Genomic DNA, 19545 nt, shown 5'->3' on the forward strand with positions numbered 1-19545 from the left:
CTGCCAGCCTGTATAACCAACAGCGGGTAGTAGTCGGTAGACCGTACCAGACTAGGGAGCTTCCTAGTAATGTCTCTGACCCGGGCCCCAGGGAGGCAGCAGACTTCCCTGTGGGACGGGTCCGGTCAGCATATAGGGCCCTCTGTTCCCCTCAGAAGGGAATCACCTATGACAATCACCCAGCCTTTCAATGAGCAGGGCAGGAATTAGCTGCCTGTAATCCCAGGATTACTTGCTGGCAAGTGTGACTTTTTAATGACATTCACTGAAATGTGCATGGTGAAGATAAAAATAAAGATGGAATTAGGAAATTTTGTTCCTGAGCTACCAAGTTTGATGACTATCCAAGGGTAGCTATTTTTTGTTTCACTAAGGTTTTACTTTGTTTTGAAATGGGTAACAAAAATCCATATCCAAATCCTACATAAAGTAACTTTTCCTGTGTTGTACCTTAATTTCATTATCACTCATAGGGCTGACTGCTGGATGGGACTCACAGAGGCAGGGAAGGAGGACGAAGGACTCCCCATTTACATCCATGCATGCCTGCAGCATGTGCCCAGGTGCCTGTGACTCCTCCTGAGCAGCTACCTAGGACATAACTAATTTTTTATCTCTGCTTTTCAGTGTGTCAGCCAGAAGAAATGAGTTTATTAGCAAATGTCTCCTGGCCAGGGAAAGTAGACAACAGATGGGAAATTATGAATGACCAGTATGCTTGGATATAGTTGGTCACACAAAACAAAAGAAATATGTAATATTTGTACTTATTCTCTAACTATAGAATGGTTCATTCAAAGTTATAGACTATCACTAGAAATATTATGATTTGTCCTTTTATTCATATAGTTGCTGCACAATTGTACCTGGGGTACAACTAGAAAGCTAGAAAAACAAGCATCGCATATGGCTACCTTTTAGAAAATACTTGGCTAGGAAGCTGGTGTAGTGAGTGGGATTACTGTCCTATAGAACGAATGCAGGTCAGGAAGACAGACTCTACAAAATTTATCCAGGAGAAGAGCTTTGCCCAGGAGACACACAGCAAGATGAAGGAGACGTGCCCAGGCTGGATTAGAGCTGACACAAATCCATCCTCTCTCAGACTATTCAGATTTGCTGTGCTAAAAAAGCATGGATCTTTGAGAGCTCCAAGGCTACAGCACATATCATGTGAGTGCATCTGTAGCCTCCTAGGTATGCTGCCTGACAGCTTGTGCAGAGACAGACTGTGCCCTGCTCCATGGGGTGCATGGTATCCTGTTCCCTCATCAAGGTTTAAGGTTGCACTTGCCACAAGTGATGCCCAACTTCTATGACCAGGTTTTGCCAGTAGCACTATGCATGAGGGAGAAAACAAATTCACTGTGTTTCAGCAATAGGAGCAGTGCCAGCAAAGTGCTCTGGTGCAGACAGCCCTGCTGCCAGAAGAGAGCTTTCCTCTGCTTGGCTAACATCGTTTGACAAAGGTGGTGTTGCCTTGCCAATAGAAAGACTCTTCCTTCTGGAGCAGACTTCAGCCTACCAGAGGCTCTCCCATCATGGTCACACTGGCATTGCTATTTCTGCAAAGGGCTCCAAGACAGATGGGCCCCAGGGAGATTTCAAGTAAATTTAAAAGGCAGGCTTCTATTTGGAACCAGAGGAATTAAGAGAAAAACTGTGATTCTGAGCACAATCCAGAAACTGGGGACTCCAACGGGGCATTAAATACCACAAGATTCCCCATGAAACTACTAAAGTTAGCAATCCCAAGTTTCTGCCAAAAACTTCTGTGCTGTGTTGTGGTCAGGTGAAAAAACTCCAACAACTGCCTTCTCCCTGCTGATGGCTGCCAATTTTTTTGACAAACTGCACCAGATAAACATGAAAGGTTTGGAACATTTTTCTACACAGAACAAAAAAACCCTCAAGAGATGTGGGAAAAACAAAAGGAAAAAACAATTAGTCATATACCCATACATGGAAACAGTAACACTTCCTCAGCTTCTTGGAGTTGATATTTCAATGAAACGTTTCTTTCCTGATGTGTTAAATTTACCTTCTTTGACTGTGTTCTCTCCATGGCTGTTTGAGTGGTCCGGCAGATCAGAGACCAGAGTGTGATGAGAGTGTGAATGCCTAGCGCTCAGGCTCTCCATCTCTGTTGCTGTGTCAGAGCTCCCCCGTCTGGTAAACTTTCCTAGGGTGAAGACAAGACATGGATATTTTATTCATCTGAGAGGTGCTTTTGGAAGCAAGAGACAGTAACTGAGGTTAGAAATTGAAGGATTGGAGTCAGCAAAAGTCAAGGCCTTCCAGGACCCTGTGAAGCAGAACCAAACATTGTAGTGGGATGACTCGTAGGGGTTCATTGACATAAAGACTGGAAGTAAAAACTCTCTGCAGGGCTCTTCCCCTCAGCACATACTGGTTTAGCTGACACCCAAATTGTCACCCTCCAGCAACTTCAGGAAAATAAGATTGGTCAGCACTGAAAGACTCCACTCTTTGGGGCAAGTTATAGGAATTTGGTTTCTTCTCCCTTTGTCCAAAAAGAAATAGGTATATTAGGATGGGGAGTGCTAAAGCAAAGGATCTGTTGACTGTTGGATCTGAAATACATGATTTTACCAAGATATCAGAATGAAAGAACTCTAAGTTAAGCCAGGACAAGAATCTGGAGCCCCTGAGATCAAAATCTAACAAACTTCTTGAGCTACTGAAGATATGGGAAAGAGGATTTGGATACTAAGTTTGCTATTCTTGTACAAATCTGTAGGTGTTTGCGTATTAACCATTGACAGAACACATGTGAATCTTTAAGAATTCATTTGGCTAAGGTCATTGTCCTGTGTCCCAAAGAGGGACATGTTTACAATGGAGAGCTTACCAAATGATGCCATCTAAGCTGGTGAAAATGAGAAGGCTCTGGCATGGCCTTAGGCAATCATTTTGCTGCCTATCATCTCTAAGAAAGGGTGCCAGGATAAAAATCTATGACATTAGGAGTAACTTTGTGAAAAAGAAAAAATGACTAGACACTGTTCGGTGAACTTAGAAGCTCGAAGGAGCCAGTATTTAGATTTAAACACTGTATCTTTGCAATATCAAGACAGCGTAAGCCTCACTATCTGAGACAATACCCTATTTATTTTGTATCCACTTGAGGAAGACGGTGAATATTTTTTGCCGTACTCCTAATGACCATATTGTTGTCTCTCCAGAGATTTCTCTTTAAAAGAGAATGCAACCATTCCTTGAATCTATTTTAAGCTGCAGTTGTGCAATGCTTGCACTGAAAGAAAGTGTATTGAAGTGGTACAGATATGACTACAGGTCGCTTCAGTAGCTATTATTCCAGTAAAGATGGCAGTTTTCAGGGAAAAAGTGAACTAAAGCGTAAGTCATTCAAGGTCTGCTGTCAGCACAGTTGCCACTTCTACAAACAAACAGGTGTGTAATGCTGCAAACTGAGCCAAGGACATAAGGTGGCAATAGGATGGATGAAGAAATAAAGAGCCTCTCTTGTTCTCTGAATGTTCAGGACAGGAATGACACAGAACCTGCGGCAGAAATAACTATCTTACCTAATATGGTGGTTTGCCATCCTCCTCTCTCAATGCCACGCCGGTCCTCTCCGATTCCAGAGAAACTGCCAAAGGAGAAAGTGCTGCGAGTGGGCGAGACATCCAAATGATCCTCATGGGGGAGGAAGGGCACCCCTATCCTTCGTTGCCGCTTCTTCCCAGTATGGTGGAAAGGAATTGACCCTTTGCGCTCACGCTCCCTGTCCTCTTTGCGGCTCTTAAACTGCAGGAGGAACAGGAGCAAATACAAGAGCAGGTAGAGGCTTTGAAGCATGGCAAACTACCATTTGAGGAAAAAAGAAAACACAGATGTGTGGCCCAAGTGCAACCTTCCACGCTGAGCTTTGTATCTTGGCCATTTACCCTGATAGCAACTCTCAGCACTCTGGGACCATATGAGTATTTAAAGGAACTCAGTCTTGCCCTTAGGCTGGGATGGATGCCCTTGTAGAATGTAATGACATTCTCAGACCATGAGCTAGATTCGTAAAATCCACAAAACTCTGCTAAGTATCTTGGATGGTTGCAAACCCAGAGCTTCATGAGGTAAAAACATCAGAAAAACCCACTGAATTAGCTGGAACTACGGTGAGCACCAGCACTTAAGAATCAGCACTGTTTTGAGTACCCTCCCCTCATGCTCATGCAGTTGGCAGCAGAAAATTACTTGTGTAAAGATTTCAGTATTGTGTTTGGAATGTGCATATAAAAACCTATGTAATAACACGCAGAATCACTTCCAATGAAAAGAGATGTCAATCTCACGTATGGCATGAATATATAGTCCAAGCAGACCTTCAGCTGCTGCTTAGCAGGACGTTGATGTTCCTGAAAATTAAAGTACAATTTTCTTCCACTCACCTTTTTGAAGATGTTCATCCCCAGGTCTGTGGAGAGATCTGGAACTGCTGGTCTACGCAAGTTGGTCAGTGAAACCTTGGAAAATGCCTCTGTGCTAAGTGATTTTTCTTCCTCATTACATTTCATTGTAAGATCCTGCAGCTCTCAAAAGAAGACAATAAGCAAAAGGAGAAATAGAGGATAATCGGCTTTAAAAAAAAGAGCTACTTCCAAGAGCTGTCATAGGAGCACTGTAGAGGAAAAGGACCTTCAATTCATTACACAAAACACTATTCACCCTTTCAAAGAACAACAAATGAACAAACAAAATTTAGAAACTCCCAGAATTATTTACCTTGTCTAACATTTCTGTCACCATAGAAAAAAAGTACAGCACATTGTGCTGCCACAGAAAGCCTCAGGCGTGGCTGTCAGTGTGGTTGTGGCATGGAAGACTCATGTTCTGTTCTACTCTGATTCTGATCCCGGGTATGATTCCAGGTAGCTGACGATCTTCTTGAGGCCTTGGTTTACATTTATGAGCAATCACAATGGCTACCCTTTTTGAAGCGTTTTATTTAAGATCTAAGAGAATATGCCCTTAATAACATATGCCCTTAAACATGTATTTTGGAACTGAACTGCAATAAGCAGCATTGCCCCTTCAAGAGAGTTGATTTGTAAAAATTTTATTTACTCACTAAAGAAACCTAAGACTTCTACGTCAGTAAGCATCCTTCACTTGTCATAACAGTGCTCCAAGACCTGTCCATCATAGTCCTCATCATAGTTCATATTTGTGAAAGCCCCTATAGCTGTAGCACAGAACGTCCCACGACAGTGAAAACCTTGAGACTAATTTACTGACAGTTCAGTAGAGGGCACCCTACTCCCCTTCTGCACTGAGCCACACACGCTACAGCTGCCTACTGTAAAGAAAGGCTTTGCTACAATAGGTGGCATAAGCTCAGCTCCTGGCCATCTGTTCTCATTAAAGATCTGATGCCACTTTTCATGAGATGTTTGTGCAGCTGATCTGACCAAATTCCCTCAGGATAATTTTCTTCTGCCTAAATATCAGCTTGTTTCCAATGGAGATGCTCTTTTTCCTTGCTCCCCCATCAGAAAGGTTCTGCTAGACAACTGGGTCACGTTAATATACCTTTTTGCTTTCAATCCAGAGATACCCATATGCCAACAACAGATGAAGCGACTTCTATGGTATAGGAGGTTTAGATTCTGGCTAGCCAGACTGCATATTGCAGAGCTAGCGAGCTCTGCAATACCAAATATGCAGTTTTATGCATACGGAAGTCCAGCAGAAGCCGGTGACAGTCCCTGCAGCTGAAGTCTTAAGCACCAGTTACAGTGTTTGCAGTACTGGGCTACTGGGGACCACACATTCTTCAGAGACTTTTCAAACTAATCGAAGACTACTCTTGAATCCTTCTATTGACTTTATCAACACAAGAATGAAGGAGACACACAACAGAAATATTCCTCTTCACAGTTGTTTTCAGTCACATTCAGTCAAGGTATGCTTTTAAACCATTTTGCATATATGACTAAAGATTCAGGGGAGCAGTCATATGTAAAATCCAATAGACAGCAAATCAGGATTCAAATCTAGATGCTCTCAACAGCGAGGCCAGCAAGTATTTCATATGGCTTGGTTCTCAGCTTTTACATCTCTCTGGCCTCTTCTGGCTGGAAAACGTCATATGAGTTTACTTCAGATTCATTATCTTTGTCCATTAGTTACTAAATCAGTGTTTTATTAGGTGGCTTACGGTCACCAAAAGGACAGAGTGAGGATCAGGGCCTACTGTGATACAAGCCATACAAACACACAGAAAGACACAGTCCCGGTTCTGAAATCCGCTTAGGGTAGGTATCAAGCAAACAACACTAGAAAACCAAATTACAGAATCACCTTAAATGAACAGTGTGGTATATGATGTATTTTAATGAATCAAGCTAGCACTCCTGTTGAAGACTGATTAAAAATGTGGCTATTCTTTGCAGTAGGCTATGTGGCAATTATGATATGCAGAGGATGGTTAAGAAAGCAAAACAGTTTTGGGGCTGCTACTCTAGATTTTGTTGTTTCTGTTTTCTATTGCCTTCCTTCTGCATGACTGTATGGCTACCAGCTCATTAGTACTTCTCTCAACACTCAAGATATTACACTTGAGACTCTTGGCTTTATATTAGCATTGCAGCGAGCGCTACAGCTGCATTGGTCTTACGCTTAATTTAAGCTTTGGCTCTTTGCCCCTGCAATGTTAGTGCAAGACTGTAGAGGTTTGTGGGCCTCTGAAGGTTTCATTTCCTAGACCTGTCCTTACACTGAATTCACTGCATACAGATGCAATGCAGGTTTCCTTTATCACGTGTTGCCAGGTCTGAAATATGTTTAGACTAAAGTCATTTTCTAGAGGAAGCTAGTATTCATTTTATTCACACTCCATCCAGTACCGCTTTTCCTATGCAACAAGGAGTGTTGGCAGAATTGAGTGCTGCACTGAATCTTTTTCTACTTTGCTGTTCAGTTTACTAGGTGATACACGGAGGATGTTTCTCACGTTCTCTCGATCCCAACTGCTTTAGCCCAAGCTTATATTTGAAATGTGATTTCAGGCACACAGAAACCAACAAGAAGTGTGAAAGTTTTGCTGAGGCTTAGGGAGATGCAGGAAGTTACCCTGATAAACTGCAGAACAATAGAAAGAATGTGGATTTACCAGAAAAATCTACTGGTCCCTGATGTGATTTGCAGGCAGCTGTTTTTGTCTGTAATCAGTTTCTGCCTGGCACTTTAAATCTATCCCCCTGAAACACAATATTTTTGAGAACTTATCGATCAACCTGTGAGCAGAAATGATGACATTACGTTAGGAATTTAAGATCTAGACTGAAAAAGCAGGCTTTGAGCATATCCGTGTGTCCGATGAGCTGGTGAAGTCTCAGCGTACAAGCCCTTGTGCTGATAGAAAGAAATGACAAATCTTAGCCCTCTGGAGGTGGCATTCTCTCCTCTGACAAGCAGAGAGCCTTACGTGACAAGACGTAATCTGAATTTAAGAACAGCAGTTAAGTCCCTACAGTTGGCTGGGATGAAACAAAGCCTAGGTGTCTGTGTGTTGCCCAGACTTCAGTCCTCAGAGTTGTAAAGAAGGGGGGCATGAGCTGAAACTTTTGCTGCATGGAAGACCGTTTCACCTCCTCCATCACAGCTGTTCTGCGTAACAAATTGGAAACCTTTTTAAACAGGATTCCAATTTGATGAAGTACAGTAAAAATACACAAGACTGACACAGAGGTTACCAAAAACAATCAAACCTAGCCCTGGAGGGAAGAATGCCCTGGACAGAGTCCTTACATTAACAGCTAGAAAGTACCCAGCGGAATTGCCAAATGGTTTTAACAGAAAAATGTTAGTGAAGAGCAACTGAGCAAAGGAATCTTCTGCAAGAGAAACAGCCTAGAAGAGCAAGATATAGCCAAGTGTGTGAAAGGAGCGAAGTGTTTCACTGTAAAGAGACAAACCAGCACAATACTAGTGCAAACAGTGCCTATTGGAGGACAACCCCATCCATGCCGCCACTGTGCTGAGAACCCCTGACTGCACTCCCTGTTGCACTAGTAGCTACACTTGTTAATGTGCAAAATAACCAGGTTGTTATGAGCAAAGGCAAAGGGACAGTATATGCATGGAAACAGTGAACCACATCAACAGCAATATCTTCCAATTCTCCCTCCAGGAGATGATATTAAGGAGGATTTTCTGTACATGCACAGCAATCCTATAAAATCCCCATGCAAAGGTAGATTAAGACTGAATAGTAATTCATATCACCTGGCCTTTATGGAGATATGTCAAGCTTTTACAGGGATGAAACAGGCAACATTTTATAGAAATGACACTAAAGTATAATACAGTTTAAACAATACTGCTGCGGCTGAGCCCTTAAAACCACAAGTAACCACCAGCCCTCATAAAAATCATGAGAATGGCTATAAAATCCTGAGATTTAAAAATAACGGTACTAATATTTACATTGTTTATGCTTGTCTTCTGGCTTATGAGCATCTGGGCTGTACAGGAGAAAAGATATTTCACCCTTCTCCCTTATAAAATGACAGGTCAAAAACTGCCAGAGCTCTACAATACTGACAGCAAGGGTTTTAAGAAAAAAAACCAAAAATTCTGAAAGTTCTGACTCAAAAAAGACATTTGACAGCACCATTAACAGAAGAGAGAGACTTTGACTTGAGGTGTGTCATAAAATTGGATCGCAAAAATAGAACCTGTATTAAATTTTGTTAGGCAGTTCCATCAACTTAGGAAATCAGAATTTGCTGTTAAAAGCCCACATGACAAGAAAAGGGTGCACAACCTAAAAGTAGCACAAATCAACAAGGGGATTAACTGAAACTGCAGCAGCATCCCCTTTTTAACCCTGGAAAAACAGTGAGCTACCCAAAAGAAAAAACATTTAAGCTCTAACACAAAGATCTTCACTGCACCAAGGTCAGGAGTCTGGGGTTCCTTTTCCAGCAAAACAGGGAGCAAGTCTTGACACCTATTAGGCCAGTTTGTCTACTGAGGTTTTGTTGGCAAAAATAAAGGTAAAAGTTACGCAGTAAGAATAACAGCAGGGGAAGAGGTAACAACATGGAGGGCTTTTGCTCACTGCCACTGTTTGCAAAGTCTACTCCAATATTTTAATCCAAGTGTTTGCCTGGAGTGTGCAGTGCTGCACCAAGTGCAATTCCTTTTCTCTCTTTTGAGGGGTTACAGCAAAGAAGCTCAGTCAGTCCTGAGCATTACACCATAATGCAAAGCCAGTCTGATTTCTTCTGACAACTACATTAGTATATTCCCACATTAAAAAATAATGTTATCACAGTTCACCCTAGATTAATTATCCCAAATCAACCCTCAAGCTTTCAGCAGTCACCAGCTCTGACTCTGCATCAGATTCTGCCTCCAAAACCCTCATTGTTCTCAGGGTATCTTTCTGAATTGATGCACATATCTGACCTCCGGGCAGTTTAACCAACAACAAAGCTGTGCTTTCCACTAGTTGTCCAGCCATCACTTCCCAGCATCACCACAACTGTTGCTATTTTCTTATTGATGGCAACCGCTTACCTGAGTTTTGTGGGTATTCACCAGAGAGGGTGCAGCAGCCACCATGGAGCTGCTGCGAGGTCTTGGTAAAGGGGTGATCTCTGGCTCAGGTGGTTTCTCCGGCTTTTCCTGTAGCATATGCCTCAGCCTCTGCAGGTAGTACATTAGTGACCACTGTGTGCCCTCCTCGGACCAATGTGGCTGCAGCAGGCAGCGCAGCACTGCCACATCAAAGTATGTGGCATAGCGAGACTTCTGGCATGGTGGGATCACCAAGGACACCCTGTTCCAAAAAGTAGGAGTGGAAATGTTAGTCGTCAGGCTCCTTAGCCCTTCTGAGATACTCAGCTCTCTGCATAAAGAACCACTCAGCCATGACCTGCCAAGTTTGTATGTTCAACTGTTCTTAAGGGGTCACTCTTGATACCACAAAGTTTTCTTTGATTGCTGGAAACCAGTTCTGTCCTAGCATACATGCCGGTCCACCCCAAAAGACCCAAGAGCTCTACTAAGAGGCCTAAAATTTAGCCATTCATCAAGAGCTGTGAGCCATTCTCATTCTCCTGCCATCTGCAGAAATCACCACGATGTGCACACAGCTGTGCCTGCTTGAGCTTGCAGGGACATTTCACATTGACCCTTTGGGACTAAGGCCCTGACTGAGGAAAGCATTACTGAAGACACAAGTAAATGGATATTTAGCTTTCAGCTCCCTAGATGACTCAAATACATGCTTTGTTAAGTGTTTTCTTGGACACGGTTGCTTTCTTAAACTGTGGTCTGAAGATAAGCCTCCAGCACCTGCGTTAACTGAATAATTTGTTCAGCTGAAAACAGACAATCCATGAGCATATGCTGTTCGGATATTAGTAATATATATTTAGGAATGATTTACATTTGTACACATCAGGCCTTACTTAAGAAGGAGTAGGCAGGGCAGCTATGTTAGTTAACCCTTTAAACCAATTAAATTGATTCTTATACAAGTAAAAGTTACTGTTATGGACACTTCTTTGCCAAGGTGTGCTAGAGAAAAGGACCATTTTTAGCCTTCATTATGATTTTCCTGCCTTTCAGGTGGTGTCATTTTCTGATGGGTTTTAGTACGGAATTTCCTAAGTATTGTAGAACTTAGTGCACGCAAAAGCTAGATGTCTGTAGTAAGCCTCAGAAATGAGACTCCAGAGATTTCAGATTTCAAAGGGATCGTACCTGTTTTCAGAGCCAATCTTATTGCAGTAAAATGCCCCAACTTTTTTATTATTTGTTTTTTACACTACTTCTCTCCCAGCAGAGTACACCTGGCCTGATCTACCCTCTGTACAGTCGCTAGCTGTTAGGAGACAATCTGTCAGGAAAGAAGCAGTGAAAGGGACTCGGAGGAATGAGAATCACATGGCAAAAGAAGGTGTGAAATGCTGGGAGTGGGGCAGGAACTCTGGAGATCTATTTTTTTTTGCCTGCGGAAGTACACAATTTGAATGTTTCCACTCGGTGTCTTAGAAACACATGTCTGTGAACTGAATACTTCTGTGATTTTTGGATTCTATAAAAATCAACAGCACTTCCGTGAATTGTATTCTCAGCCATTTGGGAATCATCACAAGAACATCAAATTTTTTTTTTTTTTAACCATTTATATTATCAGTTCTACTAAACAACATGCAAACAGCATTGGCAGGACACCCCCATCTCCAGCTGGGTACCACCACATTCTGAACAGAGGCGTCCAAGGCAGTCCAGCAAAGCATTAGGGAACAAGTGGCAACACTGCCCAGTGGAAGTGCATGCTTAAAGTGTTTTGCTGGATCGCTGTCCAGTGCCACAAAGCTGCCCTGTGCATCCAAGGCAGATATAGGACTGGCAAAGGAGAAAGAAGTGTGCAGTGAACGTTGACACCACCTGGAATCATGTGAACCCTGCTCCATATTACACGCTTGGAAACGGGGGGGCAGGTGGCAAGGCTGGGCTTGGAGCAATGCATGCATCTAGAACTCAAACCTGCAGGAGCTGGTTTGCTGCCAGGCACACAGGCCAATGTTGAAGGCACTTGGCGACTGCAGACCAGCCCGTCTGTGTCAGCATATGTCACTATATGCAATCTATAGATCCAAAGCTTCTCCCCTAGTGCTGTATTCAAGGTAGAAATGTTCCAAGTTTGACGACTTTAAAATGAGCTGTTATAAAAACCTGAAAAACTGAATTAGGAAGGAGAAAATAATGATAAATGGAAACATGCTATAAAGTTTTCCCCATAAACCTGATGTGAAGGCTGCTTTTGTCACAGTCAAGATTGTGTCACATAGATGCAACCTGTAAAAAATCCATAAGGATACCTAGGATACTCAAAGCATCTCAGCAAAGGAAATAAAGCCCATCACCTCAGTAGCGAATGTAAATGGTCACTTTGCAGGACCCAGATCAGTGTCTGAGTCTAAACAGTCTTTCATGCTCCCCTGTATGCGGCGTAGGCAAACCCGAGGCACAACACAGCTTGGAGCAAGGCATGTTCTCCTTGTGAAAGATTTGTCACTAAAGTCCTTCCTGCAAAGTCTATTCCCCAGGCAGTGTGTTCCAGACAGCAGCGGGATAAAGAGCTGTGGCTTTATTTGCTTCCTCTGTAAATGGAGAATTTCACTGAGTGGAGCAGGGATAATTAGCCAGGATCAGAGGAACAAGCCATTTGCTCCAGGAGTGTCTGAGGAACCAGAAATTAAACCCCATGCTTCATTTAGAAGGAAACGTAGTGTTCGTATAATCAGCTCTTGGTTGCCTGTGACTGCAGGGAGAGAGGAAAGGCAGCCTTCCTTCAACCCCAGCCCAAGGACAAAGGAATACTGCGGCTGTTGGTAAGTAGAGTAAACAACATTTGTTCCCCAGTTGTCTGTTGCTTGGCAACCAAAGCTCCCTGTACAGTTTTAACTGATCAATGAGTCCTGCAAATGAGGAGGCATAATGATGCTCTCTTCAAAGCCTGTCTGAAGCTTCATCCCCATAGCAACCACCAGACCCAGCTTGACAAATTGATCACCTGATGCCGTCTTCTTAAAAGGCTACTTATTTTTTTATGGCTGTGCACTCTCTGAGCAGTAGTGTTCACACATAGAAAGGCAGTTCTGTCTCCAACTTCAGTTTTACTGGCTCACATTAATACAAATTAAATAGAGACCCAGAACTGACAGCAGGATTGATACAAAACCCTGAGGGAAGCCTCCTGATGGGATCAGAACCCTAGAGAATAGCTTTGCCCTTTCCACCAGTGAAAGGGTGCATCAAAGCCCTTTTTGAGAAATCAGAGCCGTTCCTAGATTATATCCAGAAACCCACTCCATCCCACATTTCTTCTGTCTCTGTAATGAAGCAATTTCTTAAAACACTGCAGTGTTCTGGATATGACATTTCCCAAAAGAGATAAGCAACAGGACCAAAATTTTCAGGAGGAGTTTAAGTGACACTCCTAAATGCATAGATACCTAAAAATATAGCTAGGCTTCCCTCCCTCTCCACTCCCTGAAAACACTCATCAGCTTCATTTACCTTATGGCACTACTGAGTGGCCAGCACTACTGAAAATCTGGTTCTATTTTACCTGCCCAAATCTAGATTAAAAGAAGTTAATTTATCAGTGCCATGCTGGAATACCATGCTCAGGCCATGGCCTGAGCTCCGCAGGGCAAGCTGGGAGGATGTTTGCATGGCTGCGCTTCTTTGTTAGTCTGTTCCTTTGGGCCAGTAGTCTAAAGCAAGCTAAGCAGCAGGATGCAGAGAAGGCATAACGAAGGCAATGGAGAGAGGCTTGCAAAAATCCTTTGCTAAAGGTGAAGAAAATTTAATCAGAAAGAAGCCAGAAATGATACCAGCTGCCTGAGGCTGAATCTAGCTAAGGAAGGTTGAACCTGCAGGTTATTTGTTAGTGTCTTTAATTATAAGAAACCAACATATTAGAAAAGACCAAAGAAACTGTCCCAACAGGCCAGCTAGAGATTTCTCCAATGAAAGTGGCATTGAATATCGTGTCACCACCTTGTTCATCACCCAGAACTGAGATTTGTTGAATTAAGAGTTTGAGATAAACATCCAGCACCCTTGGCGTGTACAGACAACAGCAGATTCAAGATAAAGGACTTCTGCAACCTCCACCATTGCGTCACACCAACTTAAGTTTCTGCTGAAGGGGTTTGTACCTGGGATGTGCGGTACCTCTCTCCTGAGAGGTTTGGGAGGATACGCTTCCATCCAAGGAATTTCCATGATGACATGCTGAAACAGTGGCCTTTGGAGGTACAGAATCTGGCTGGGTTGTCTCACAGACCACTTGTAGTCCCTTTGGATAGTTTTAATAAAAGGAAATAGGTATATAAACATATTTATCTCTCCCATATTAGTTTTCTTACTGCAATTTGTGCTTAGACATGACTATTACTTACACTGTAATACCATGGTAATACCATGGAGAAACTGATCAAGCCTGGGGCTTCTCAGTACGAGGCATTGTACAGGCAAAGGGTAAGACAGGGCTCTTGCCCAAGAAAATACGTAAGATCAGGCTTCCACCCTATAAGATAGGATAAGGCCAAGGAGATCCTGACAACTATACTCAATACCCTTTGGTTCCACTGCAGACAAGGTTGGGAGCCTTCGGAAGAACTGTGAAGAACTGTCATTTCTGGAGACAGAATACTTTAGAGTTGTAGCTGCAAGTGCTGTTTCAATATTAATTTCCCCCCTCCCTCAGCTCCTTATTCAAGCTTGTCTAACCTTAGCGTAGAACTTACCTCGCTATGTCCACTGTCCAGATTAGGGGATTCACAAGTCACACTCTGATTGTTGGTGGGAGAGCTTCTCTTAGCTGAGAAAAGAAGTCAAAGGAGGACATTTCAGGAATCATCTCTAATATTAAAATGTACCACTGAAAAGATAAATCAGAAAACAAAAACAAACCCAAAGCAGCATCTCTCTGCTGCAGACTTCCTAGGCATTAGCCGCAGCCATAAAAAGAAAAAGAAAAAAGGACTGTTTTAATTTTTGCACAATTCTTTAAATTGTGTTGTCAACAACATTGCCTACTGAAAATGTCTCTTTCTTGAAAATTAAATTTGAATATAAATTTTATCCTAAATCCATTTGGCATCAAATTGTGTTTTCCTGTGCATACTAGTGCCTTTTATTTTGGAGCTCTTCCTCCTCCTATTTTCACATCTATTCAGCTCCTTTTCTAGGTTACGTCTCTCAGAATGTATTGTGATTTCCAATTTGACAAATGCTTTCATCACAGGAAACACACGAATGTCATACAGAAAGTTTGATCAGCAATACTGTAAAAGAACAGGGGCATCACAAAGCCTAGGATGACAATTCTTGAAATCTTGTCACATCGCAAGCTATTCAGATGTGACTTACTATCATCAGACTGATTCCAAGCAAAACATTGCAAAGCTTCTTCAGTAGAATTTTTTTAATTTGTTGTTTGAAGGCAAATCTAAGTAAATTTAACTTTTTTGTCCCAATTTGAGACAACAATGCTAAGATAGCAGAATATTCCTTGATATTCTATTTCCGTTCTGCTGAAAACATTTTCAGAACTAACAAAGTATTTTCATTCCAAACTTTACTCCTGAAGTTATTCTTTAGGGATTTTCTGACCACACTCCAGACCTATGGAAAAAAATCCAACAGTCGAAGAATACTTAGGACTAATTCCTTTTAGTTCCAGGGCTGAAATCCTATTTTTTAATTCCAGAAGTTGAAGCAGAGGGAGGAAGAGCTAGATATCAAAGATGGTTTTAAATCATTTGAAAGACTTGAATCTCTTCAATTCTGGACTGTCCCAGAGGCCTACAAAGCCTTCAGAACAAAATATGACATCCAGAATGACTTGTCATCAGAAAAATCTGATTTACTGAACTACATTTTCACTACTGTGAAAATTACAGTTCCATGCTTTTGAGAGCAAGCAAGCAATGCTACAGCGATATACCCTGCACGCTTTCAATTCACTACCTTGTAGGAATTATGCAAAACTCTTGTCTAAAATCATAAAAGTAAAAAAGGTTTTTTAGAACTAGGCCAGACACAAAGGCTTGGAAGCCTGAGCACCCAACTCCAATCTCATTATGGCTGAAGTACAAAGGAGGAGCAACCCCTTCCAGTATGCAAAAGCAAATTCACAACCTAAGCCTTCTTTGGAGCCTCTTGTTTGATTTCATAGCATGGTGAAATTCAAATTTTAGACAGGAGGAGAACCTACACTGCCAACTGTTAATTTTTGTCCAGTGCCAGTCTGGGAAAGCCTTCCCCGCCCATGTCAGGCTGCTGCCTTTGCCCTTCTTAGCAACTAAGGAAGATACGGTGAAACAGAGATATGAGGCTGACGGGAAATAATACCTCTACTGAAGAGTTTCTCATTTCCTATTTGTGATTTCTCTCTCATCTCCTATTTAATGATTATGCAAATGTCAGTTGACTCTGAAGGGAAACAACCTTAAATTACTCTCAAAGGTTTGACTAGTTCCTGCAGGATTAACATATTCCTTCAAATATGATGGCTACAGAACGTAAGGCAGCATCAGGCAAACAAAGGAAAGGTTTCCCAGCTCTCAGGAGCTACATTACCAGCAAAGTCACAGACCTGTAACTATGTTCCTGATAGGTTTTACAAGGGCGTTGAAGGCAGAAACTTCAGGCTGCCTGTGTTCCCACATAGGCTGCCAAATAACAAGGCCACTGGCCAACCGAAATGTCAGGTCAGACTCCTAGAAAGACAAACAGAGGTTGTATGACACAAGCTCACACAAAAGAATGTTGTTTCCAGTCTAAAAGGACCGTCATTTCTCTGATGCACAGATCTTACAAGAACTGAGTGATACCACGTGCAGTTCTGTGGTCGGTATATGATAACTCAAGGGCCACTGACACTACTCAGCAGACGTTAATACATTTCAAGTATAGCTATTAAAAAATAATAGGGAAATCTCAATACAAAAATATACAAGAGGCTTTTTCCAAATGAAATTTCTATACTAGTTAATGAACCCCATCTTTTCCAGGACATTAAGCTGTGAAAGAAAAGGCCATTCCTGTGTCAGAAAGCATCCCTTCTGACCATATATAACCACATCATATTTAGTATTCAATCTCAACTTCAGGATTTACACTCCGAGACTTGAACTTCTTGCTCCAAAAGAATAAGAATACTAAATATTAAAACATTACCGAGAAATTGAGGAAACATGAAATGTAACAAATTACTATGAAATAACAGTATACAAGAATGTTGTTATTACTATTAGCACTGTTAGTACCTGAGCTATGTCAATACAGACACATTGGTACTACTTACACTTGTGCCATCGTTGTTTTACATATGCAAGTAGCTGAATTCATGTAAATTAGCACACAAGTAAATCTTAGCAGGATCACGGTGCAGGTATGCACTTACTTGACCTAAGGTCAGATCTACATTAGGAGACATCGATGGTGGTATAGTCCAGCTATCCCCATAAGGCAAACAAACACGGTAATAGCATTTTTGGCAGCATAATTATAGCTGCACCACTGTCTCCTGTTGACATAGCTCCACATGCCTCAGCAGTTGAAATCAATGATGCAGACAGAGCCAAAGGAATGGCAGGAACTGACTGCTTGTAGTTCTCCAGCCCTTCTATTCCCTACTCTTCGTTAGTGCCATCTCACCATAATGAGCTCACAAGCCTTGTTATAAACTAAGCTTGTTTTGAATTACTACTTTTATTGAGGAGCACCTTGCAAGGCTTTTGGAAGTGGTAGCAGTAACGTGTTGCATTTTTACTTTGCGCTGCTAGCTTTTCGTGACATGCCAACACTTTTATCTAGAGTTGTTGAGTTACAGGATTACAGGCATCCCCCTCACCACCCAAAAGCCTCATTTAAAAACACATTGCTAAATACACAAATCCTCTCAGAAGTTAGGAATTCCATCACTAAATTCTGCCTGTGCAAACATATCATCTTCCTTGAGCACATGCATTACTTTGGTTACCTGATCAGATAGGATTCTTCCCCTGAGACCTCTAGCTCTATGAAACCAGAGGGGACAACGCTGACTTAGTGAGCCAGTTACATGCCTCATTTACCTCACCTTTTTTGAGCTTTGCTTTGATGACAGAAACATGCATGTTTTCACTGGCTTTTCAATGTTCGTCGCTACAGGTCTCAGAGATTTTCAAGGTAAACCTGAGATACTGTTATTAACCCCATCTTGTAAATGGGAAACTACATCCCAGAAAGATTAATATAAAAAAATTGGAAATCTAATCTCTAACAGCCAGGGGCTACCTCCAGTTTCATTTCATTTATTCAAAGTGCAGCCTACATTTTGTGTGTAGCACTGGGAAGAATTCAGCATTTCTTCCTGTTGTGTCCCAGTAGCTTACAGAGAAAATGTGGAACTTGTAAACAAGTGCGAAAAATTTGGGCTAAATAAATTGAGCAATACTGTACAGGAACTCAGTAGCAGAAGTACGGAAAGAATCTAGCTCTCCAGACCTGCTTTCACCTGCCTTAACCAAAAGATTATCATCTCCTGTACTTTCTTATCTTCTTCAACTGTTGCAGCGTACAAGGCTGGATTAGAACAGATAACAGCCTCCATCACTTCATGACTTTATAGACCTTTTCCAAGCACCTACTCTCCAGAGCCAGTTTCTTTTCTGAGGCCTAGCTGGAAACATAAAGGCTAAACAGCAGCCCTCCAGAGAGACTAAAGACCAGAGGCAGGAGTCAGAGCATGCAGAAAATGTCTCCTCATCACACCACTCTGCAAAGCTGATGCACTCAGCGTAAAACCAACAGAGGGACCCTGGCAGACAGGAAGCCTGCAGCCTGCTTCCAACTTCAGAACAAAGGAATGCTCAGTTGTCTTTGCCACTGCCATGCTTATACCACTATCATGCATTCCTGGTAATTAGCATCATGATGATTAGTAATGACAACAACAAATCCCAGTGGCAGCCCCATGGTGGAATCCCTGAAAAGCTAGCAAGGCCCTCTGAGCGACGGTTGAGAATCACTGGAGCAAGCTAAAGCTCGCAATCCTTTCTGCAGGTTCCAGGGTCCCAAAGACTTCACAAGGGCCACAGATCTTTGACGTTCCCGAGGGCTGAAAATGGCTTGCTTCAAATTCATTTCCCTTTGTGTCTGCCTGATGCTGTAGTGAATGTTCATGTCACTGGAAGTATTTTTTCCTGATGGCAGTGGTATTCTGCCAGCTTGTTAAAACATTTCCAGTGGTTACCCAGTGTGCACTATAGGCTGAATTAATTAACAATCACAATGGCAGAATCATTCTTTTTCTGCTCAGAGGTGTCTCCACACAAGTACCCCACCAGTGTTCCACTTACTTTAATCCTGTGGACAAGGGGAGCAAAAAGGAACACAAAGAGCTCCACTGTGGCCATGGAGTTCTGGAAGAACTTCCTTCTGTTATTCTCCTCATCATCATTTGTGGCGCTGGGCCGGGGATGTCCTGGTGATCCCTGGTTTTCAGCCTGATGGATAAAGGCGCTACTGCTCCCTCCCCAACTAGAGCCTCTGTCTCCTCCGAATCGGTCATTGCTGCAGTCCTGAGGGGCCTCCAGCAGCATCCAGTGAAGAGTGTGAAGAAGCTTTGTTTCAGCTACTCCAAGCTTATCCTGATGTCCTGGATAGAAAAATGCATCACAGTATCTCACAGGGGTTCCATTAATGGTACTCTTGAGACTTTCAGAGCCGCACAGGAAACTGGGCATCCAACATCCTGATAAGCATTTGAAAATTAAAATTCTGCCATTAAAAGTATCAGCATTCTGTTTCATTATGTTTGAAACCTCCTACTTCACAAGTCTCTATTTACTTCATAACATTGGCAGTTCAGTCCCTGAAATGTCAGTTGCAGGGCAACTGAATGCATGGACATAGAGTGCTCCTAAAAGGTGCCAGCTTGACAGTCTTGTCTGTTTGACTCTATTGAATGGCATGTCTCAT

The 19545-nt window shown here is 42.3% G+C and overlaps 1 protein-coding gene across 1 annotated transcript in view; it reads right to left on the minus strand.

The window, feature by feature from the left end:
* Nucleotides 1-19545, minus strand: part of UNC80 (unc-80 homolog (C. elegans)) — a 136141-nt gene that overhangs the window by 107340 nt on the left and 9256 nt on the right. Inside the window, 8 exon segments of the mRNA XM_009329652.1 lie at nucleotides 2042-2182; nucleotides 3570-3792; nucleotides 4431-4565; nucleotides 9568-9829; nucleotides 13731-13870; nucleotides 14322-14395; nucleotides 16175-16298; nucleotides 18924-19222. Coding sequence (XP_009327927.1) covers nucleotides 2042-2182; nucleotides 3570-3792; nucleotides 4431-4565; nucleotides 9568-9829; nucleotides 13731-13870; nucleotides 14322-14395; nucleotides 16175-16298; nucleotides 18924-19222 — 1398 coding nt within the window.

The sequence above is a fragment of the Pygoscelis adeliae genome, unplaced genomic scaffold (genome assembly GCF_000699105.1).
Source record: "Pygoscelis adeliae isolate BGI_AS28 unplaced genomic scaffold, ASM69910v1 Scaffold7, whole genome shotgun sequence".
Classification (NCBI taxonomy): domain Eukaryota; kingdom Metazoa; phylum Chordata; class Aves; order Sphenisciformes; family Spheniscidae; genus Pygoscelis; species Pygoscelis adeliae.